Raw genomic sequence first — 25129 nt, 5'->3', positions numbered from 1 at the left:
TTTATTCAATGACTGTGCTGCTCTTCATGCATACTTCGACAGCATAACATAACATAGTTTACAATAGAGATAATTTTAATGGTATTGATAATTTATCAGGAGATTGGATCGTGAATGGACCTTCGAAACAATGATAAAGTATCCGCTTGAGACAACACAGGACATAAATAAGATAGGGGACATGTCAAATCCCTGTGGGAGGAAGACAAACTTCAACTTCCCTGTCGAGAATCGAACGCTGGATTTATAATTTGTATAATGACAATATGTCCCTAAAATGAAGAGAAAGACATATTGTCGATTAGGAAAGATGTGAAATGCCACAAATGCCGATACAGGTTCTAAATTCCAATCAAATAGGCCATAGTGGACACTGCAATCGACGACAAGCAACGAAGTACTGAATTCACGTATTAGCTGTTCTTTTATTCTGATGACATTGCATAGTATGTCGATAACAAGCTGTTTCGAGGCAAATGTTCCCTCGGGCTAGCTTTGTTACGTGATTATTAAAAGCTGAAAAACTGGAACATTTATGAGTTCATCTGCGCCTGACTTCATTCTGACACCTCTTTTCAAACTCTAATGCAATATTAAAGTGAAAATATTTACTGCAGAGTTTAAATTCGTTACATGAAAATGAATGGAAGAGAATTTAAATAGATGGAACAACAAGGCTGAAAATGTCACATTTTTTGGAGATATTTCTGTAGAGTTTATATTAGAATAAATAGAAAAATAACTGGAATAATACATTAAATCATAAAACGTAAATAAATAAAGTAATCATATGGAAATAAATGTTTCTATCGTGACCTTAACGCGTTGAAGAGCCCGGGTGCAATTTAACTTGTCTATTTCTCTTAACCTGACACAAAGAAATGATAGAAATCGCTTGACGTGGACTCAGCACGATGGTGGACGCCCACAAGAATGACAAAAAAGAATTAAATTGGTACCTATTTACAAGGGTTCTGGACCTAGTGTCGTCATTTTTTAATACAACGTTGAGGTGGACATGGTAAGTCCTCTTAATTGACTATATTGATGATGATGATGATGATGATGATGAGGATGAGGATGACAATGAAAATGACAATTATGGTTAAATCCAATCAAAATGAAGGAAATAGGCCTATAGCATGTTCTTTTAAGTGTCCAAGAAAAGTTTATGTGAGCTCCTAGCTTATTGGCCATTTTGTCTCACCTCGATAAATGCCATAAGGCAGCGTTGTCAGACAGAGACTAAACGGAGCGGAGCGCTCCACTAGACTCGTTGCGTGCTCCGGTGTTTCCACAGACATAAGCAAGTTACGCTCCGATCTAGCTCCACAACCGGTTTTGGAGCTTACAACTCTGACACTACTGCCATAAGGGAATTGCAATACTAACTTGTCCGAGGTATATATCTGGTCCATGGACCGTACTTTGCTCATCAGTCGACTAAAGCAAGCTGATAATTAATATAATCATTTCATAAAAATGTATGCCTAATAACACATATAGGCCTACTATTTAATTTATATTCACATAAATATAAAAAGACCTTTGGGGAAGCCGAGACGTAGAAGGGAAGAGAATATTAAAATAGATTTGAGGGAGGTGGGATATGATGATAGAGACTGGATTAATCTTGCTCAGGATAGGGACCAATGGCGGGCTTACGTGAGGGCAATGAACCTCCGGGTAGCATATAATCACAGTAACAACTTCGTTCAAGGCTTTATAACATGATAATAGATAAATTCCCAAACATACAATTTGCTAACGCTCCTTATTTCAAAGAAATTATAAAAAATTGCTGTTAATAGAGAAAATTTAAAGTTCAATTATTGTGATATGTGTTTTTTCTTCTTCTTTTTTTCTTTTATTATTTTTTACTCTGTTATTCAATAAAATGTCTTAACATTAACTTATGTGGAATGCCCCCTGAGCACGAGTATGTAACTTACTGTTTCTTATATTTAAAAAAAAAAATCGACATATATATATATATATATATATTTGTTCTGGCAATAAAGTATTATTATTATTATTATTATTATTATTATTATTATTATTATTATTATTATATCTCCAGATATCTGGAGTATATCGGAGACATAACCTTGAATTTGTCAGTGAATGTGTATGGGTTCAAATCCCTACGGAAGATGGTTATAATATTTTAATAGGCAATCATTATTTTTCACCGGATACTGATCCTAAAATTTTAAAATCCTATCTTAATTTTCTTGAAATTAATCTAGACTCACACAATTACAGAATATTAATGCTCGGTGACTACAACGATCCTGGTATGGATTGGACATCTGGTTGTTGTCCCAATGATATACATTATTATGCCAAAATCAAATCACAAGAGTTATTTTCATCCCTAAGTTATATCAGCTTGCAACAAATTAACTTTACAGTTAATAACAGGAACCTACTTGACTTAGTTTTTACAAATGTTTCTGAGAGTGAAGTCAAACTGGACTCGCATTCTCTAGTCTTACAAGATAAATATCATCCTCCCCTCTTAATAAATCTTGAAGATAATCTATCTTACTCTAATCAAAGTCAACAAAGTTGTTTTTATAATTATGCTCAAGGTGATTACTTGAATTTTTATTCTAGCCTATACAATTGTGACTGGAATTGCGTGTACCAAGCCAATGACGTAAATGTTGCAACTAATTCACTATGTTTGATTGTTAAAAATGCCATATCTCAGTCAATACCAGTCACAATGACTAAAAGGCCTATATATCCTGAATGGTTTTCAAACAGCTTACGTCAACTTATCAGAAGAAAAGATAAGGAGCACAAAAAATATAAAAGATTCAAAACTGATGTCTATTACCAAATTTTCTCTAATTATAGAAAACTAGTTAAATCTAAAATCAAAACTGATAAATTAATTTGGCTTAAAAAATCGATGAAAATTTAAAAAATGAACCTAAGAAATTTTGGAAGTACGTTGAATCATTTCGTAAAACTGATAACCACCCATATGAATTAATTATTGAAGATAAACACCTTACTGATGAAAAAGATATTGTCAATGCATTTGCTAACCATTTCAATTCAGTTCAGAAAAAGCTTAATCTTAAGGCACAAAACAATAATAACAATTGTACTGACTGTCTATCTATACCTATAGTAACACATGATGATGTAAGGAAATCAATTAAAAAATTAAAGCCGACTAAATCAACGGGCACTGATGGTATTCCAAATTTTATAATTAAAGGGTGTTCAGAAATTCTTACACCTTTATTAGTTCATATATTTAACTTAAGTTTAAAATCTGGGGTATTTCCATCATACTGGAAACAAGCAGTAGTTATTCCGATCTTTAAAAATGGCAAAAGGAATTTAGTTAGTAACTACAGACCTATCTCTATTTTAAATAATTTCTCTAAAATTTTTGAAACTATAATTCACAAACATATTTCATTTTTTGTTAAAAATAAACTAAATCATGCACAACACGGATTTACAAAATCCAAATCTACTACAACCAACTTAGTCTCTTATTTGAATCAGATTGTACCAGTTGTTGAATCCCAGGGCCAAACTGATGCAATATATTTTGATTTCAGTAAGGCGTTTGATATGGTTCCACACTCTATTCTATTGTCTAAATTAAATAATATAGGATTATCGGTAAGTTACATAAACTGGTTTGAAAATTATTTACACGACAGACAATCTTGTGTACGAATTTCGAATACTATCTCCGATCCATTTAATATTATTTGTGGTGTACCTCAGGGCTCAACTTTAGGACCTCTTCTATTTTTAATCTTCATTGAAGACATTTGCAAAAGAATAAGTTCTGACTATCTATTATTCGCTGACGATCTTAAAATTTTTCGAAAAATCAAAAGTAATGCTGACTGTCAATTTCTTCAGGATGACATTAATTCAATTACCAAATGGTCAGTTGATAACGGGATGATGATTAATGAATCCAAAACTCATGTAATATCATTTTCAAGGAAAACATCTACACTAAAATATAACTATCTTCTAAAAACTGTATTAATTAACAGATAAGACTGTATTAGAGACCTCGGTGTATTAATTGACAATAAATTATATTTTCATAACCACATAGATTATATTTATAACTATGCAATAAGAATGTTAGGAATAATTCGGTCAATAACTTATTCTTTTTCAACACCTGATTCTCTTTTAATACTATACTATGCATTAGTGAGATCGAAACTCAAATATGCATCTGTAGTTTGGAACTCTATTTCAAGTACTGATTCGGCAAAATTGGAAAACATACAAAGGAAATTTATATCATTATGTTCGTATAGATTTTTGCCTAATAACTCTGGATTTAACTATGATAAAAAATGCGAGCACTTTAATTGTCGAAGCCTTTATGCCAGACGTCATGACCTCGATTACTTATTCTTATGTAAGGTCCTTAAAGGTGACATTAATTGTCAATCTTTCTTAAACAGTGTCAGCCTTCGTATTCCTATGAAGGACATGAGGCATCACAAACTCTTCTATATTAGAAATTCTAAATCTTCCTCTCCGGTCTCGAGATGTATTAAAAATGCTAACTTGCATGTAGGCGATTTCGATCCATTCAATGTACAGAAGTATTAGAATATGGCAATGCCTTTGCTAACATTAATTGCATTATCTTTCTACACATATTGGTAATACTTCTGTATGAATCATCTCCTTTCCAGTCTACCTGGTTGGCAAGTTGATATAGCGCTGGCCTTTTATGCCCAAGGTTGCGGGTTCGATCCCGAGTCAGGTCGATGGCATTTAAGTGTGCTCAAATGCGACAGGCTCATGTCAGTAGATTTACTGGCATGTAAAAGAACTCCTGCGGGACAAAATTCCGGCACATCCGGCGACGCTGATATAACCTCTGCAGTTGCGAGCGTCGTTAAATAAAACATAACATTTTTTTTCTCCTTTCCATAAAATATAATAGTATTAATTCTTGTAAACTAATCATTGTAATCTATACTCATTTTATTGTTATCTCTATTATGTAATGTGTACCATAGTTGTTCATTTTATTGCATTTTTTGTATTAGTATTCTATTTTTGTCAATTGCATATCTTTACAATATTACTTATATTATTCCAGTCTCATTTATATGATTTCCTTAATACATTTGTAATTCATTCTATTCAGTTGCCATTATTTTAATCATTTCAATGTATTAATTTTAATAATTATTTGTGCTATCTTACTTTGTTACGATTAAAGTAGACTATTATATTGTTTGTATTTTCATCTCATTCCCATTTTCTATCATTCATGCTCATCATCATTTGTTGTTTTATTCTGTTCTGTATCGTGCTAAACAGTAATTGGCCTTGTGCTGTTGTTTTGCACGTTAATATTCTAAATAAATAAATAAATAAATAAATAAATAAATAAATAAATAAATAAATAAATAAATAAATAAATAAATAAATAAATAAAATTAGTATTACTGAAAATTTAATTAAGAATTGTTTAGCATACCGGTACTTTATATCAGACGCGGGCAAACTGGTAATCATGATTACATCGGGTAGCGGGGAGGGTTCTGACATCACGTTCCTCCCACCACCTTCCACCCCCTTCCACCTCCCTCTGTAAGCGACCCTCTGTAGTCGATGTGACGGATTGTCTTTGCGTTGTTTAACATGTCAACGTGAGTGAATACACGTAAACGCCAATTCCAAGTAGGTTGGGAACAAAAATTCTGTTGTGTTCATAGAGAAAACGTGATATGCTTACTATGCTATAAAATCGTTATAGAAACGCACAGAAGCAATATACACAGACATTATAAACAATATCATAGGAATCACAGCTTAATTACAGGTAAGTAGTCGTAGTTTGAAGTTTAATTCCTACAGTTTTATATCGATGGCTCTCAGCCTTTCAGAGACCGCGATCCGGTAAATTTGTTCTGTAAGACGAGAGTCGGACCCCAACAAATTTATTCTATATACCTTCCCAATTTGTTTAAAGTTCATACATTTAACTAACATAAGTATTAATAATTACGTATGGTGTAATATTTTAAGACTTAGAGAGCATTAGTACACTACGAAAACGGTGTGATATGTTGACAAATAATTTAATTATCAGTCACTGGATTAATTAAATTTTTTAGAATGTTGTAGTTACCTCAAGCCGATATAATTAATTTATGCTAATTTTCATTGACATACTATCCCTTTCTGACCACCAAAAACTTATAAAATTTATTACATTGATCACTGTATTATTAAACTGATTTCAATTGATCAGTGCCAGAACATAGTATGAAACCAAATTTTTAGTGTCCATGCACTTACAAGTGAACGCAATCTTTTTCTTCTGTGTTCCGGTAGTTTTCCCGTCCTTTTGCTTATCCTTGAGATCACTCTGTGAACTCGAAGTGGATACATCATAGTTGTTGCGTCATAAACATCTTCAGTACGAAATTTCTTAATACCAAAATTAAGCAAAGTCCCTTGTCTTTTATTCATATTAATATTTAAATCTGTATGCCTATTAATTTTAAAAAATCACGATACTCGGGTTTTGAAACAAACACACATTGCAGTGAGAACTTGCTAAGAGACTGTGTCCACGACGACTATTCAGTATCGAGATCCGCATATAGACTGCATTAATCTTCAATTTAAGTGAAAACATAATTGTTTATAATTTCCAGGTAATTGGTCACTGACATCTACAACACAGATGTTATTTCGTTCAATTTTCAGAACAGAGGATTCGCTGCCCTTTGTTGTAATCGGCTTGCAGGCAGTTTTCATAACCTTTCATAAACAGCTGTAACTTAGACACTTACAGTACTCCTTATCCACAAGATTTCTTACAGTACTCCTTATCCGCAAGATTTCTTACAGTTCTCCTTATCCGCAAGATTTCTAAGTCTGAAAAATTCTCGATCATTAAAAAATAAATGAACTGGTCATTGACATTTACTACACAAATGTTATTTACTTAGATTTTAGAATTTAGCATTGCGATTTTCGACACAATCACGGAAATTATTCTCCTAAGCATATTTCCAGTAGGCCTACAAAAAATTCGTGAAAAATTCCAGGAGAATATATCGCGCCCCGGTATAATTGATGCAAGGGCCCGGCGGTTGAATAACACTGCTTTATATAATATAGCCTATAGAAAAGTGATTGATATTCTCTTTATGGACCTGTAAATAAACTGAGAACTATGAGGGAATTTTAAATTCTCCATTTCTGTGGCTCTTCTAACCAGGTGGCCGGGATTCTATCTCCCATTAATCCGTGGTGGATTTTGTGACGAACAAAGCAGACGTTGCAGACGGGTTTTCTCGATGTACTCCTATTTCTCTTTAGTATTCTACCAAGACACTCTACTTCACCTTCCCTTCATTTCAGCTATCATCTTCAATAGTTACAAATAGGCTGGGGTGATGTCTTGTAGTAGTACGGGTTTCCGATGCTGATAGGAAGGTCTTAGGTCTCTGGAACCTGGGGCTTATCAGGTACTCATCCGAGAATAACCTGGCTGTATCAGGGCTGAGACAGGATGGTATACCTCTCAGCATCAGATTCACGGATGCCACCCAAGTCACCTATCGGACTTACCAAAGTAAGCCTAAGTGTAGTCCACCGTTGTGGCTGAAGGGTTAGCGAGTTTAACTCCTGATTCCAGCTGGCCCGGGTTCGATTCCCGGTCGGGACGAGTTGCCTGGGTGAGGTTTTTTCGGGATTTTTCCCTCACTCCTATGGATGAATATCAGGTAACTTTGTCAGGCGATTGAAACCCCATTCATCTTCGCTACTTCCTTTTCTCCTCTATCAGCCCTTCAGTCATCATCCCGTTACTTCTTTTAGTTTTCAGATAGCTCTACAGGGGGCCCTCCGAAGCTGCTGGCTCTCTCGACCGGCCTCCGTGGATTGTATTAAAGCGATGATGAACAGCATCTGCAACGGAACCCGGGGCAGACCTTTTCGGGGGAGGACTTCCTCCTCGGACCGTTAAGGGAGCCTTGGGGAGGTTGCCGAAGCAGGAGTTGTATATGGACTCTGTTGGCTGTAGGGACCAGTCGTTAAGGAGGTCAAGTGGTTAGGTCGGTGCGCGTAGAGGATCGGTGGACACGCAACTCATCCCATATGGGGGATGTACAATAGACCTCAAGGTTGTAGAGAGTGGGATGTTCCCTCCTTCCTAACAAGAAAAAAAAGCCTAAGTGTAAGGATCCGTCCCGTCCCGTCCCGTCCCGCCCGTCCCGTCCCGGCCTATATGTCCTTGTGGCTTTCTAATTTTTATTTGTTATTCTACGACGTTTTATCAACTGCTATAGTTATGCTATAGTCTGAATAAGATGAAGGTGATAATGCCAACGAAATGAGTCCAGGGTCCAACGTCGAAAGTTACCCAGAATTTGCTCTTAATGGATTGAGGGAAAACTCTGAAAAAAACCTCAACCAGGTAACTTGTCCCAACCAAGATTTGAACCTAGGTCCGCTCGTTCCACGGTCAGGCATGCTAATCTTACTCCACAGCGGTGAACTCCTGGTTTGTAGTGGTGTTTGAGTTTGACATCACTGTCTTACACAGAGCAGAAACATAAACCCTTTTATCGGTCATTCGAACACTAAGATGTATAATACCACCTGTGTTTTTGAAGGATATTATTGCGTTTGCCGAAGACTGTCGGATTTAAACTTTCTATCCTCAGAGTTAATGGCGAACTTGGCGTCCTCTAAATACAGAAAGCGATTTAAATGTATTAAAATTAAAATTGAAACATTGAGGGCAGTATTCCATTAAAGTGCCTTGATTGCTACGTTACGAGACGGCGTACTGCACGACTGGAAATTGGTTCTGCAGTGAAACTGCTGAACTGTGACCTACAATCAGGAACATCGGAAGTAAGGGGACGAACATCCCCATAAAAGGTTGCCTGCCCATCGACAAGTAATTCAATGTTGTTAGCCGGTCCCTTTTTCCATCTCCCCCACCCTGCGTGCCTTGCTGCCTATATAATAAACCACTTGCGTGTCCCCAGCCTCTCCTGTAGCTGGACTACACAAACACGCAACTGTATAATTTATTTATATGACGATGCAATACATTCCATTGTAGAGAACGAGCTGAATTCCATAATCAACTATAAAAATGTAGGAATTTTTTTATCACCACGGTGGCTGCGTGGTCTAGATCATCAGCCTGTCACACAGCTAGTCTGGGGTTCGAGTTCCGATCAGACCTGAGGGTTTGGCGTAATAATTCACGTATGGTGGACGTAGCGCTGTAGCTTCACCCTCGCTCTTCAAGATGATGATGACAGTAATAATCAAGCTGCGGATTTTTAGGCACTAAAAACAATTGAAATAAGTAGGCATAATAGGCATTCAAAATTCTAAAATAGGCATTTAAAAAGGCATTAACAAATGTATAATTCTTAATGGCTAACACGACCATAGCGTAGCATTATACACTACTTTCTATAGGAATGTCATTATGGCAGTGAATAATTAAATATTCGTCCCAATGTTGTAATGAGAACTAATGTCTATTGTCTGTAAGAATGTTCTTAAATTGGGAGAAACTTCCTTCCACTTAACATGAAGTGATGGGGCAATACTTCAGGGATCCAATCTCAGCTGGGGACCATACCAGTGGGAACGCAGTAACGTCAATGTATTTTCCAATCCGTGCTTCTGATGACTTTTGCTTTGGCATATCTCCACGGTATAGGCCTAGTTCACGTATTACAGCAGAAACTCAACTCCATACTCAATTCACAAACTGACAAAACGGATACACAGTTTAAAACAACTACCCTAGACTACTACCACAATGATTCATGCGGCTTTCGAAATACATTTTTTTTTCTTATTAGTTGATTTTAAATTATTTGATTTCTCCGCGCTCTGGTGGCAGTAAAACGTAACACACAGAATTATCGATAGTTCTATATCACTTCCCTCTGCTAGATAAAGAAACAAATTACAGATTCAAAAAATATCGATAGAATGGTCAGTAAATTCAAGTATAATATATAATACGGATATTTAGGCAACTTTTAGGAATTTATAAGCAAATAGGCATTTACTAGTGAATTAGGCAATTATAAGCACTATAGAATTCGCATATAATAGGCCTACTCACAATGTCTTAAAGTGGATATGTGACCTAAAATCTTCCACCTTCAGGTTAAGGATTGAAATAGGCATATAGGCATAAATCCGCAGCTTAATAATAATAATAATAATAATAATAATAATAATAATAATAATAATAATGATTTCCGGCCAGTAGGCGAACTAAAGCATAAAAACTGGATCGTATCATATAACTCAGCGCAAATGCCTCTCTCGAAATCAGGTATCATTCGTGCAACAAGTTATAATAATAATAATAATAATAATAATAATAATAATAATAATAATAATAATAATAATAATAATAATAAACATTACCTTTAACTGCCACAACACAACAGCGAAGACCGTGACAAGAGTTGGATGAGGGTATTAATAAGTGACAGGAGCCGATGTTTGCGCCACTTGTGATAGCGCCATTATGTTCTTGCGCCATTTGCTGTAGCGCCGTAACATGTTCGCGCCACTAAGTCATATATAAATTCAAGAATATTTTTATTTTATGTTGGTCCCACATTACGATGTTAGGGCACAATTTTCCGTCCCACTTTCCCAGACTGCGGACTGGCACACGAATAATTGCTCGATTTTCTATTTTTCTTCTTCTATGGACCTGCATGCGCGTTCCATTTTTTTTAAAACTGAAATTACCTTAAATGTCAGAGTGTTAGCTGTAAATAAGTCGTTGAATTTTCTATGAAACGCCTCACATGTGTTGGTTGTGTAAGTGATCCAGACGACTGCTCGGCCTGATAGGCGCTAAACTGTTCCATTTTTGGGCTTGTTGACTTAATCTCAGTCATATGAAAAACAAAATCGCCTACTTTTTCTGAAGGTAAATAGGAAAAACCAAAAAAATGTGTAAGCCATTTACCAGAGTGAGACGAATTGTCTTTGAACACTCTTGCTAGGCCATTTTTTATTTTAAGCTTTCTTTTATTTATTTTGTTTTTATTTGGGATTCTGGTAATACTCTGTAGTTTACGCCACCATGCCTAGCCAAGATGAAACCGACAACCCAAGAGCTGAATTGCCTCACCACATGTTGAAACAATTGCTTCATATACAGGGTGTTTCCGAGGTGTGTTACATACTTTCAGGAATGATGGCGAAGGGCACATGTATCAATTTGAGATAAGGAACCCTGGTCCGGAAATGACCGAGTCGAAAGCTACAAACAAAAATAGTGTGTGGAAATGACATAATTTTATTCCTCTGTACACCTTATTTATGTGTATTTATCTGTACATATTACACATACTGTATTTATCTGACGTTGTTTACGTTGCCTACTTGCAGTATTCCATTCAGTGCGCTGTCTGATAGGTGGGGACAGGAAACTACACTAAAGCAATGCAGGTAGCGTAATGTGTAACGGACATGGTCGGTCCTGATATGCAAGTCTGTAGACAGCAGTGTATGTGTACAAGTTGCAGTGTCCAGTCGATCAGTCCTAGTGAAATGGAAGAGTACACGAGAGCGGAATATGCAGACCTGATTTTCGAATACGGATGAGCCAATAGGAACAGTAGACAAACTCACAGATTGTATAGGGACGGGACAAAAATCCACGTAGGAGACATCCGGCCCATATTATCTTTCCACGACTGTTCCAAAAGTTAAGGGAAAGAGGCACGTGGTGCCAAATAACAATTCGATTTCCACACAACTATTTTTGCTTTTAACTTTGAACTCAGTCATTTCCGGACCATGGTTCCTTATCTCAAATTGATACATGTGCCCTTCGCCATCATCCCTGAAAGTTTGTAACACCACCTCGGAAACACCCTGTATAGCAGCCTCGAAATTCGCTACCTAGAAATCGTGCTCTAGTAGAAAGAGGGGTACTATGCGCATGTTACCAGATTTAGTGCGCCATCTATACCAACTGCACAAAAAGAAACCCAGCATATTTAGACAGAATATCGTTGGCGCAATCCATTCCCCTAATATATCACTGTATTCCTCAATTACAAACAAACAACAAATCTGGCGCAAGCACCCACTGTGACAAGATTAGAGAGGGTTAGATGAGGATACAGATAAGTAACAGGACGCCGAGTACTTTGATGAGGTTAGGGAGAATTAGATGAAGGGATAGATAAAGGACAGGATGCAAAGAACTGTGACAAGGTTAGAGTGGGCTAAACCGTAAAAGATGGATCGGACATATTGCAAGTGAAATATGTTAATAAATCTACAACGCGAACATAATGTCAATTGTCACATAATTTGTAACAAACTACACTTAGATCTGTTTGTTTTTAATTTACTATTCTAGCCAATCGACATCAAGCACCATGTTGTCGTTGTCAGCAGCGCCGATACTCTGCTCTTGTCAAGCGTGTTCAGCTTCTGTCATTATCCAATAAATTTATTTGATAATGAATAATCTCTTCAGTTAATAGGCCCTGATCTATTGACTATCGCTTAATTAACTAACAATACTAATCAATCAATTAATAAGGTATTAATCAGTGAAATAATTAATTTGTGTACTATTACTCATCTCGATAAATTGATGAAATTCAGCTGATTTTGATAACTAAGCAGTACAATTTCGATTGGAAACGACGATGTAATATAAGGAACCAGTCACTCGTGGTTAATAACTATTCTATTTATCACCTTTTAGCACGCTTAAAACATATTATAATACGTTTGCAAATATGCACAAAAATTCATAAAATGTGCAGTGAAATTATATTAAAGTTAATATAATCTTTCCTATTTTCTGTCTTCCTCTTTGTTTCCTCGTATGATCCATATATCTTAATGTCGTCTATCATCTGACATATTCTTCTGCCCCGAACTCTTCTCCCGTTCACCATTCCTTCCAGTACATCCTTCAGTACGTAGTTTCTTCTCAGCCAGTGACCCAATCAATTCCTTTTACTCTTCCTGATCAGTTTCAGCATCATTCTTTTTTCACTCACTCTTTACAGCACAGCTTCATTTCTTATTCTGGCTGTCCACTTCACACGTTCCATTCTTCTCCAAATTCACATTTCAAATGCTTCTATTCGCTTCTCTTCACTTCGTCGTAATGTCCATGTTTCTGCCCCAAACAATGTCACACTTCATACAAAGCACTTCACTAGTCTCTTCCTTAGTTCTTTTTCCAGAGGTCCGCAGAAGATGTTCCTTTTTCTATTAAAAGCTTCTTTTGCCATTGCTATCCTCCTTTTGACTTCCTGGCTGCAGTTCATGTTACTGCTTACAGCTCTACTGCCTCATTTAGAATTCGCAAGTTTATCTTCTTTATTTTTCTTCCTATGACCATAGTCTTCGTCTTATTTGCATTTATCTTCATCCCATATTGTTCACAGCTGTCATTTAGCTCCTGTAGCATATCCCTTATCAACTCCTTTTCCGGTAAGAAAGCCATCTTATCAGCAAATCTTATACACTTTATTCTTTTGCCTCCTACTGTCACTCCTCCCGTGTTCTGAAAACAGTTCTTCACTAAATTCTCCAAGTAGATGTTGAATAAGGTAGGTGATAAAGGGCATCGTTGACGTACTCCTCTTCCTATTTCACTTCCTTCTGACATTTCTTCTCCTAGCCTGACCTTGACTCGTTTCATATAAAGAATACTGAATAGTCTTCTCTCTTTCCAATCCACACCAATTTTCTTTAGGATCGCCATAAGTTTATTCCAATCTACTCTGTCAAAAGCCTTTTCTAAGTCCACAAATACTATATACAATTCTTTATTCTTCTATAGGTATCTTTCGCCTATTGTTCTTAGCAATCCAATTGCATCTCTTTCCCTTCCTGAAGCCAAACTGCTCTTCTTCCAACTGTTCTTCCATCTTAGAATACAAACGTCGATTCTGTATTCGCAAGAGAATCTTCGCCGAGTGTGATATCAGGCTGATAGTTCTGAACTCTTTACATTTCTTGGCATAATTTTTCTTCGGGATTGCAAGCAACACTGTCTCCGTAAAATCTTCAGGCCATTCACCTTTCTCATATATTTCGTTGCATAATGATAGAATTAGCTACTAATTCAATGGGGATTCCATCAACTCCTGTTGAGCCACCTTGTTTCTGCATAAATAATATATCACCATGTTCAGCATCAGATGTATTCAAGAGTCTTGTACTGTGGATGTCTAATGGAATATGATCGGATGATCTATCTTGTGATAATGGGGCAGTAAAATGAGTAGGCCTAAGAAAGAAAAGGGGGGAAAACAGTGTGTTCAAGAGAACGTTCAGGGGCTACTCTAAATAATTCATTAAATTTTAGCGAAAGCCAATGTCGGTACATTTAATTTTCGTATGGGGTCCCTAGAAAAGGACATCATGGACGTAGCGTATAACTTTGTATAGCTTATGTTATGTTTATGAAATATGTTTTAGTGCTTTGTATTGACATCAAAATGTTTTCGTATTGTAGCTTAACGTTGCGATGTGAATTGGAGAGTGTTTGGAAAAAAACCTTAAATTGTTTAATAGGATCAATTAATTGCGTAAAAAGTGACAGTTAATGGCCTGAACACACAAAAACGTTTGCAACCTAGATAATAAATAAGTTAACACTGGCTGTAACCTGCCGGATAAAATATGACGTCATTAAAATCCAGACTCCGATGGTGATGACGAAATATCATAGTAGAGATACGTGTGTTGACTCAGTGTAGAAAGTAATTTTCTAACATTGTTTTAATTTTAATCGTATAACTGCTTTGATTTTTCTCCCGGATTATTATTGTCCATTTTGTTGCAGGTGATGACCACTGATGATAGTATGAGTGATGACGTTTTCGAATCACCTGAAGACACGGCTGTATCGGAAAGCGGCGGCGGCGGGGGCGGAGGCGGTGGGGACGGTAACAAACAAATGAACATGATGACTGTGCCTGGAGAGAAGACACAGCAATTGAAGACTCCGTCTCCTACCGGATACAGAGACTACAAGCCTCCGGCAGACCTGCTGAAGCTGTACGAACAGCAGCAGGATGAGGCGGAGCAGATGGTTCACAAGGTGAGTACAGCAGATTTGGTTCTAGTTTATTTTCTTAAGAGTCCACACCTGTGGAGTAACGGTTAGCGCGTCCGGCCGCAAAACCAGGTGGCCCGGGTTAGATTTCCAGTCGGGGCAAGTTACTTGGTTGAGGTTTTTCCGGGGTTTTCCCTCAACTTAATATGAGCAAATGCTGGGTAAATTTCGGTGTTGGACCCCGGACCATTTCACCGGCATTGTCACCTTCATTTCATTACGTTGTAAAGTAACCTACTAAAATAAAAAGTTCTTAAGAACATCTTTAGTGTCTTCGATTGTTAGGCAGTAGGATTCAAACATGAGTATCAAGCATATATCACCGAAATGCAAATACAGCTGCTTAAATTAATTTTGAAGGGATATTCATTGCCGTCGAATGTTAGAAAGTAAAGAATGCTATTTGGTATTGCAATAGTGTACAAATTAACTGAGACAGGGGCGAGAATAGCACTTTATTACTTAGCGTCTCAATAAAATTTCACACCCAACCGAAGAAAGAACCTGACTTTTTTTAGCCGTTGTGGGTTCTTTGATGCAATGAATTTATTAAATTCAGAAAAATATTTTCAATTCATCATTATTCCACACCATAAAAATTCCTGTCAGTCATTCCATGAATTGTATATTATTTTGTTGTACAGCTTTGCCCGCAGCTTTCCAACACGACTGAAATCTGTCAATTTTTCAGATCGACCGACTGTCTTGATTTCTCGATAATTTTTGCAAGAGCGTTCTGTTGGAAGAGCCATTTCATTGGAATATTCAGCTTTCAATGGGACGTAATTTTTATTATGTGTAGATTTTCGGTGAACCATTCAGCTTCCTGATGACCTAACATTGAGTGTTTATTTTGAACCTAAGAATACGTGACACCTAAAGAGAACGTGATTATAAAAAATCAGCTGATCCCAATTAGTTTGCAGATTACTGTAAACCAAAGACACGAAAGTAAAAATATATTTTCTGGAATGGGATTTACCAGATCTGTATAACGATTTGCAGGAATTGACAAAATCCGAGATGAAGACGGGAGAAATTATGGATTAAGGCTATAGGCGTGATTAAGATAAATGTGTTACAACAATTTACCTTAGGGAAAAGCAGCGATAGCGCATAACTATGAATCTATGGGAAATAATACACACACATACACACACACACACACACACACTGGAAATTGTAGAAAAAGCTGGACAAAGTGAAAGCGGAACAGATTGATGGTGCAATCTGTAAAATGTTGGTGGTGGTGGTGGTGGTGGTGGTGGTGGTGGTGGTGATAAAGACTAATCTTATTTTCATAGTAATAAAGTAATGATTTGGCTTATTTTGGCCAATTATTCCTTCAGAGAAATACAGATTTGTATCGTTTCCTTGGGAACTGAGAGTAGGTATCTTATTCTTGTGTTGAATTTGTCCAGTAATGACTTAGTTATGATATTGCGCCACGCTGACCATATGAAGAGGGAAATGACTACATGGGAATGCCTAGTAATGGTTACAAAATCTCACAACAGTGTAGATGAAATCCTGGAAGCTTGCTGATGGTGACGATGATGTTGATCTTCATTGTCTTCCGCTGTGATTCAACTCGCAGTTTTACCAAAAATCCTTAGCATGGCTACATCCTGTAGAAAAATAAAAAATGTCGGTCCTTTGTCGTACGTTTATGGCACGTAAGAGAACCTTGTCTCTGATAGTGTTCCAGGCAAAATTTGTCGTTAAATTCTTGGAACACGTTGAATTTTGACGTTGAATAAGCGTCTATGACAACTACAAACTAATATAATAGAACTGGATTGAGTTATCGGCTGTTGTGTCATCAGTATCTAATAATTTCCCGTATTGTCTTAAACAGAGAACTTGATCCATAGTGACTACATAACTATGAGTTTCTGTTAGTAGTGAATATTTCCTGTTGGTTGAATTTTTTTTTATTTTGGTAGGTCATTTTACTACGCTTTATCAACATATCAGGCTATTTAGCGTCTGGATGAGATGAAGATGATAATACCAGTGAAATGAGTCCGGGGTCCAACACCGAAAGTTACCCAGCATTTGCTCATATTGGATTGAGGGAAAACCCCTGAAAAAACCTCAACCAGGTAACTTGCCCCGACCGGAAATCGAACCCGGGCTACCTGATTTCGCGGCTAGACGCGATATCCGTTACTCCACAGGTGTGGACTGTTGGTTGAAAATGAGAAGATTTTCATAAGAGTGACGACATTCAATCAAGATGTCCAAAGTTAAATATTGATGATGGTGATTATGATGGTGATGATAACGATGGCAATGAGCGGACCGAGGTGTACGTGATGGCTAAATGCCCCTTGATAATACTGTACGTGAAAGCCACGGACGTGGATTTAAATTATATTGATAGCATCAATGTTTATACGTTGTCAGTATGACGTCCTATGTTGTTTACTGAAGACAAGTGTCATGGTAATCCCATGTCGTAAGAGACTCACTGTGTTTTTTCAGTGTCTAAGTTTGAAATTGTCGAAAGAACTGTAAGTAAAAGTTGAACATTATGTTCGTTTTTGAATGAATGAATGAATGAATGGATGAATGAATGAATGAATGAATGAATGAATGAATGAATGAATGAATGAATGAATGAATGAATGAATGAATGAATGAATGAATGAAAGGAGAAACATTTAAAAGGTAAGCGAAAACGCGTCCTTGCAAAGGAAATTGGGTGGTGGGAAGATGTAGGTTCGTGACCTATTTCTTTTGGGCCATCCCGGCATTTGTCTTAGCACCTTAAGAAAACTACGAAAAATTACTGGAAGAATAAGTTGTCTCAATTTAGAAGACTACTACAGAACAGTGTTAAAGAAAGTATGTATTATATTTTATTACCTCATTTCGAGTATAGATATTTTACGCGATAATGGGGATTTCGTTAAATCCCCTGCCACTTTTCAGTAGGCTTACGTATTTGATTATAATTTATATCACAATTTTAATTGTGTAGAACTGGAAGGCACTTACTTCCGATTGTTCCAGTGGAGATATCCAGATAAACGTTCTAGAAATGGGGAACAGTTCGAGGAGAGAGAAGTATCCAATACGCACATGAATCACTGCCATTTCATTAGAATTCTCCAGGGCCTTTTGCCCATTGACTTTAACAAATGTCCGCAGGATTAATCGCTTGACCTTGCGGTAGAAAAATAAACAGATTGAATCAAATAAGAAATCTTCTCATCAATAGGAGCCGGGGTTTGGTTTCCAGTACATTGTCTGAGATTTGTTGCCAACATTGCTACTGTAGGAAAACATTTTTAGGCAGCTTCCCAACAGGCTGTGATTAAGGTGCAACTTTGATGATGAGTGAAAGCCCTGATCACATATTATCTTTGATTTTATGAAACCTCGTATAGTATGTGACAGTACAGAGCATATTTTTTTCAGGAGGAAGAAAAACGTAATTAAATATGAATATGCCCACAGAAGAATATTAGATAATTCTGTAGAAAACATTGGTGGATATGATGACGTCATCGAGGATCAGTGTAGGCCTATTGATGTTTAATTCATTTTTTCTACCTCCTGAAAAATTATGCCCTGTACTATCACATAGGAGGTTTCATAATATCAACGACAATATAACAAATTAATCAGCCTAATGCACTTTCAAGACAACTTTTACCACTTTTACTATGCTGCCACCTAGCAATTGCAAAAGAAGTCACGTTATAATCCTGATGGAATTACATGGAGTAATGACTTGCAGCAATACTGCCGTCTAGCGGTCGTTACCAAAAATATAACTTTCAACAGCAGAGATCCTAGCTGCTTTTCCTGTCTATTTATTTCCATTTCATAACATGGGAATGGCCAATCTGATATGCAGAGCGAATCTTAATATGTGGGACCCACGTCATCAGGGGGGAGGACATACCAAAACAATGAAAAATGCTATATGAACATATGTCCATTGTACCGCGTTTCCGAGTTATCGGTACGGTTCTATTCCAGTAATGATAGAAAGGCTTAACATAACAGAAAATGCTCAAAATGACCCCCCTTGACTTAAATGCAAGCATGCAGTCGTCGTCGTCGTCGTGTAGAATCACGCACTCTTTCAAATAAAAATCGAGTGAATTTAAGTCTGGGGAACGCGCAGGCCATCGAATGAGTCCTGCTAGTCCTATCCATTTGTTAGAAAATAGTTAATTCAACACATTTATGGGTTCTTATTTGTGGAGTTATCTGAAAGAACTTGTATGCTCAGAACCTATTCCCACTATTCCCCAGTCAAAATGACTGCCAACAAATCCGAGCCACAGGGGTTATTTTGAGCATTTCCTGTAATGTTAAACCTTTTTATCATTACTGGAACAGAACTGTACTGATAACTCGGAAACGCGATACAATGGACACATGTTCATATAGCATTTTGCCACTGTTTTGGTGTGTCCTCCTCCCCTGGTGACGTGGGGTGGGTCCCACATATTAACATTCAGCCTGTATATGTGGTCAGGGATGGAAGTCAAACCTATAGTATAAATGTCTGTCAACGTGGAGCTTGTGCTATTTCAGGTAAAATAGGACATCACGCTGACGTTATGTCATGGTAGTTTCATCATGTAAGTATATCTATACCTGTCTATTGTCACGTCGAAAGAAAAAGTTTTAGATCAGAACTTGCTATAATATGAAAATTCTTAATAAAATAAATTACTTCATTAAATGGCACGTACTGCCTCAATAATATAAAGAGTAATTCAGAAGTTCGGCGACATAGACAAACTCCGTTATTACTGCAGATAGCGAAAAATGGAAAGAGTGGTACAATGTTGTTGGAAATATGTATAGTTTTCAATTTAATATGCTTGAATTTTCAACGTAGAATGAATCGTTGGTACTGTACTATACACTAGTACGACACACCCGCCAATCCCAGTGGCTTTTCCGCTAGTTCTACTGGATTCTAGATACGTAGCATATCAAGTAAATTACGAAATGATGATAATTAGCAGTGTGGCCAAACAAGTTCAGGGTAAACCGTCAGGCAAAAATGAAATTCCCCTGAATTATTGTGTTATCAGTGTAAAGAAATGTTTCTTTGCACTGTGAGATGTTTTTTTATTAGTATTCAATTTAATAAACCCTATTTCACCCTGAGGTATATTAGGATTATAGTTGGCATCAAAAATACATATTTTATAACTAATAAACAATAGTAAAGTGATAACATAAAATAGTGGTCACAGTTACAATTTACATGAATTATGTAGAAGCATGCACATTAGTGAAAGAATGGCTCCTGTTAAAGATTAATGAGATGTTTGAGGTATAATCAATATAAAAGGTATACAAGAATATCTAACCGTGAGATGTTAAATAATTTCTAAACTCTGCATGTCGACAATTTTTCTTCGTTAAATATTACGTATCTAAAATCCGGTATAAATAGTGGAAAAGCCACTAATTTGAAATCATTGGGACCGGCAAGTATGTCGTACTAGTGTACATTCTCAACGGTGTATTCTACGTTGAAAATTCAAGCACATTAGATTGAAAAATACATATTTCCAATAACTTTCTCCTCTTTCCATTTTTCGCTATCTAACGGAGTTTGTCTATGTCGCCGGACTTTTGAATCACTCTGTACAATGTGAATCAATTGAGAAAGTCTCTATATTAAGAAAAGCTTTATTTTCACGTCACATTCTACCATATGCCTTTCTTTTTCGAAGTCTGGAATATCTATTGCCGGAGATAACAATGAATGAATGAGGAAAAACTTTTAAAAGTATGCAAAAATGCGTCTTTTCAAGGGAAATTTGGGATGAGAGGAAGTGTCTATGTAAGCTCAAAGTCTGTTGGCAACTTGTCTCACTCAGATGTTTGACGTTCAATATGAAGGAACATCAAGGAATTTTAAAGGGGAAAGCCGAAAATGGATGTAACCTAAAACCTACTATATGAGGACAGAACGAAGCACGACGGTGTCGCGAAAGATATGCAGCATAATAAAGCTATGCACTTGTCGACAGGCAAATACACGTAATTCTATGTAAATACAGAGTGTAAGGGGTATAAGTGCCATTATTTTAACTGATGATTATTCATGTCATAAGGAAGAAAAAATGTCCTTACAATTTTTTTCTAATTGCAATACCGGTATTTAACTAATTATTAAAGTTTACAATAATAGACGTTTTGCAACGATGCTGGATGCGAAGGAGGGAGTTTAGAAGTACACAGTACAGCTCAAGCGGGGAGGAGGGGGTTTAGAAGTACACAGTACAGCTCAAGCGGGGAGGAGGGGGTTTAGAAGTACACAGTATAGTTCAAGCGGGTGCAGACATACCGGTAAAAAACAGATTCTCTGTTCTAATGCAGTAGCGATCATGACAATATTGTTGTTTACATAAAACGTGTAGCAAATACAAACTTTCAATCTCATTAATAGAATATTATGGTAAATTTACATTTTATGTAACAATATTGCTCCATTTCTTAATTGCACGTCTAAAAATTAAACAAAAATGGCTTTCTGCACAAAATCACACGAACTTTTTTCCTAATGCAACATTTTAATCTCTCCCCCTTCTGTAAAGCATTATCATTTTTAAACAAATTTCTGGTTGTGTGATTGTCGAAAGGGGGTAAGAGACTTCTAGTTTATAATAATCGTTGAGAAACTGCTACAAAAGTTCGCTGATTAGGTAACCTTCTTTGAGGAAAACGTTGACGGCACATCCTTCTTGCTTCACTTGAATTCCGACGACTTCCTCCATAAATTAATAACATATGATATTCCTAAACTGTGAATGACATTTTAAGTTGTTTATCGAATACCCTGTACTGAACTGCCATCAGCTCGGCAATAGAGCTATGGACAGGTAGCTTGAACTCAGCTGATTCGTACTTATGTCTGTGCAAAGTACTGCCTGCTGAACGTTGCCACGTCTTTCACGCCAGAATATTAACAAATTTAAGCATGCATTTTTATTTAATTTCACGAAAACGTAATAGAATATGCACATATTTATTTAAACTCATATTAACTCTTTGCTAGATATACCTACTGATGTAATTGTTTTGGTAATTTTAATAACGATTAATAATGCAGTATAACGCAAATAAAATAACAAAATAATTTTTTTTCTGGGAAAAACTATCAAGTTTTCACCCTGTGTTGTATGGACATTTTTTGATCCTGTAGACCGTCCCCGACGACTGTGAAAAGGACGTACTTATATCCCTTACACTCTGTATAAATAGCGTAGTAAAGCTATGCACCTGTCGGTTTCGCTTTTGTTGTATTAGAGTCCTGACAATAATGATGTGGCGAGAATCTCAAATCATTGCCATGCGACGAGAGATAGCCTATGTCCGAATCTAAATCTTAGATAGCCGCCCATTATTCCTAGGTACGTACATATTTTAAAACATTTTCAGTGCAAATAGCTTACTATAATATGCATATGCCTACTCTTCACAAGCGTAGGCCATAAGTGATTTGTATTACTGTTTGACAAAGATGTCTGTCTGTGATTGGCGACAGAGTGCTCTTTGGGACAGTAAAGAGTTTAATTGGATTGTGCATCAAAGAGCTCGGTCTGCCACTCATTCGATGTGTTATTTCCAGCGAAGAGTGCTATCTGAGGCAACGCCTAACTTTTATTTGTTATCGAGCAGCTTTGATGAAAAGATTAAATGTTTTAGTGAATTGTTATTGATTTACTTTAGACCTTTTGGGAAGATTGTAGCAGCAGATTTGTATATATTGATTTTAATGCCTGAAGACGTAAGTCATCTTTTAAGTTGTTCTTGATGTTGAAGGTTATCATTGACGCAGTTTCAAAAGCATACCCGAAAATTCTTCGATATAATTCCTAGGAAGACCACAAAAACAAACCGAAATATGGTGGAAGAGAGAAAGAGACAACGAAGTCTAATACTGGAAAGGCAGTACAAGACGAAAGAAAAAATGTACATGTACACTGACGTTCAAAGGTTCCGATCTGCGATTTTATGATTGTGTAAGCGAACTTTTCAACCACGGGATAAGTCAGAACCAAGGATATGAAAAATTGACAGACTTTAAAAGAGTTCCGCTAGTTCTCAATAGGTGGCATCATTATTGGGAGCAGTTAAAAAGTGTCGGGAAAATGATTATGTAGATTAAGCATAAATTATTCTCATAATTGACTATACCAGCGGTTTCTAGTTAAATCCAGTGTTGTTTTACAACCTCCAGAGTGAGATGAAATATTGAATTCTATAATGCAGGTATATTTATGTATCTTTGGTAACACTGACTATTTTCTTCGCCATCTATTCATAGAAGTAATAACTAAAGAAGTCACACTTACATCAACAAATTATCGATCACTATCAATTAGTAGAATCAGATATCTTTCAATGTCAGTGTACATAGCTTTACTATGTTGCAAGTCTATACATAGAATTACTTGTGGGTGCTATTACCTGTAGACAGGAGCATAACTGTATTTCGCTGCATATTTTTACCTAGAACTACGTGTGGCTGGTGCGAGGAATAAAACAAAAAGTAAAAGTAGAATATAAAGGTAATTGGAAGGCAAAGAGAACAAGGTGAACACAAGGAGAACAAAGAGAACATAAGGAGAACGACGAGAACACAAAGAGGACAAAGGGAATACAAGGAGAAGGAGTGGAACACAAAGAGAACACAAGGAGAACGAGGACAAAGAGAATACAAGGAGAACAAGAGGAATACAAGGAAAACAAGAGAGGATATTGCATTTTTATGTGACGGTCAATTCCCAAGTTTTGTCCCCCATATGTACTGATAAGAAAGGCACAATATAGACTATGATAATAACTTTATTCATTGTTTTTGTGGGTTTACAGAGATTTCAGTACAAGTAATGAATGTTACCATCTTCATAGTCTGTTAGTTGTAAATGAGTTGGAGTTCTCATTGCGTAAGCTGATGTGCTCACTGTGATGTTGAAACCAACCATGTGGCGTGCTTTAACAATTGCGAAACAAGAATGGCAATACCATCACAGACACTTGGTAGCAAACTTAACACCATAATTCAGGCCTGTGTACAAACAACTTCAGCATCTTGTCGAGACATCACTGCAAAATAGTTTACGTCAGTCTTCATTTGTAATTCTATTATCTTTGTTAATTATCTTCTTCCTGAAGAAATAAAAATTATATTAAAGTATAAAAAAAAGTTTCGGCCCTAGATTCTGATAATAACTAACAAGGTAAGGTCCAGATATGGAAAATTAATAATTAAATGGAACTCATGCTAATTTATATGGTGTGGAGAGTCAGCACAAACACATCTAGATTATTTGCGTAGACTGTTAGTCATTTTTTCTAAATTTTCTTACTATATACTCAAACTATCACTCATAACTTATGAGAAAGGAAAAATACAGATAAAAATAATAATAATAATAATAATAATAATAATAATAATAATAATAATAATAATAATAATAGGCTCTTAATGAGAAATATGGATTATTTTGCACCTGTTGATTAATTTTAAGTCTCTGGAATTTCTTAGGAAGATCTTTCATATCGATATGAAAGAAGTCGATAAAGAACTCTCCGGTCTAATAGGAAATGTTAAAATCACCTTTTTGTTCGAAGCTAGGCCTATGGCAATTACTATGATTTTGATGGAAGAGATCGGGAGAAAGTAAGCCAGTGATTTTCAAAGTGTCTGGCGAGGCCTTCGGTCAGCGGCAATGTCTAAATTCTTTGAATGAATTCAATCACGCGCCATAACAACCCTTTTTATATCTAATTATTATATTCATAATTTACATTTACTTTTCCGCAGACATCAAGTCTTTAAAAATTCACGCATAAAGACAGACATTTTTATTCCTTTTCCACCATTCAATTAAGAGAATGTAAAAGTTGAAAATTACGTTTCATTATGAAATATATCTTTCGTTCGTTTCAAAATTATTTAATCAAAACTAAAAAAAAAAAGACTTTTCTAAT

At 36.3% G+C, this 25129-nt stretch overlaps 1 protein-coding gene across 4 annotated transcripts in view; it reads left to right on the top strand.

Moving 5' to 3' along the window:
• The window catches only part of Rab26 (RAS oncogene family member Rab26), a 344828-nt gene that overhangs the window by 58624 nt on the left and 261075 nt on the right, over positions 1–25129 (top strand). For all 4 annotated transcript variants that reach the window (XM_069847790.1, XM_069847794.1, XM_069847791.1 and 1 more), the window contains one exon: positions 14870–15127. In XM_069847790.1, the coding sequence (XP_069703891.1) occupies positions 14870–15127 (258 nt within the window). The remainder of the gene's footprint in view (positions 1–14869; positions 15128–25129) is intronic.

This window comes from Periplaneta americana, chromosome 15 (genome assembly GCF_040183065.1).
Source record: "Periplaneta americana isolate PAMFEO1 chromosome 15, P.americana_PAMFEO1_priV1, whole genome shotgun sequence".
NCBI lineage: Eukaryota > Metazoa > Arthropoda > Insecta > Blattodea > Blattidae > Periplaneta > Periplaneta americana.
Note: the sequence above shows the minus strand (reverse complement) of the source record. Positions and strands in the feature narration are given on the sequence as shown.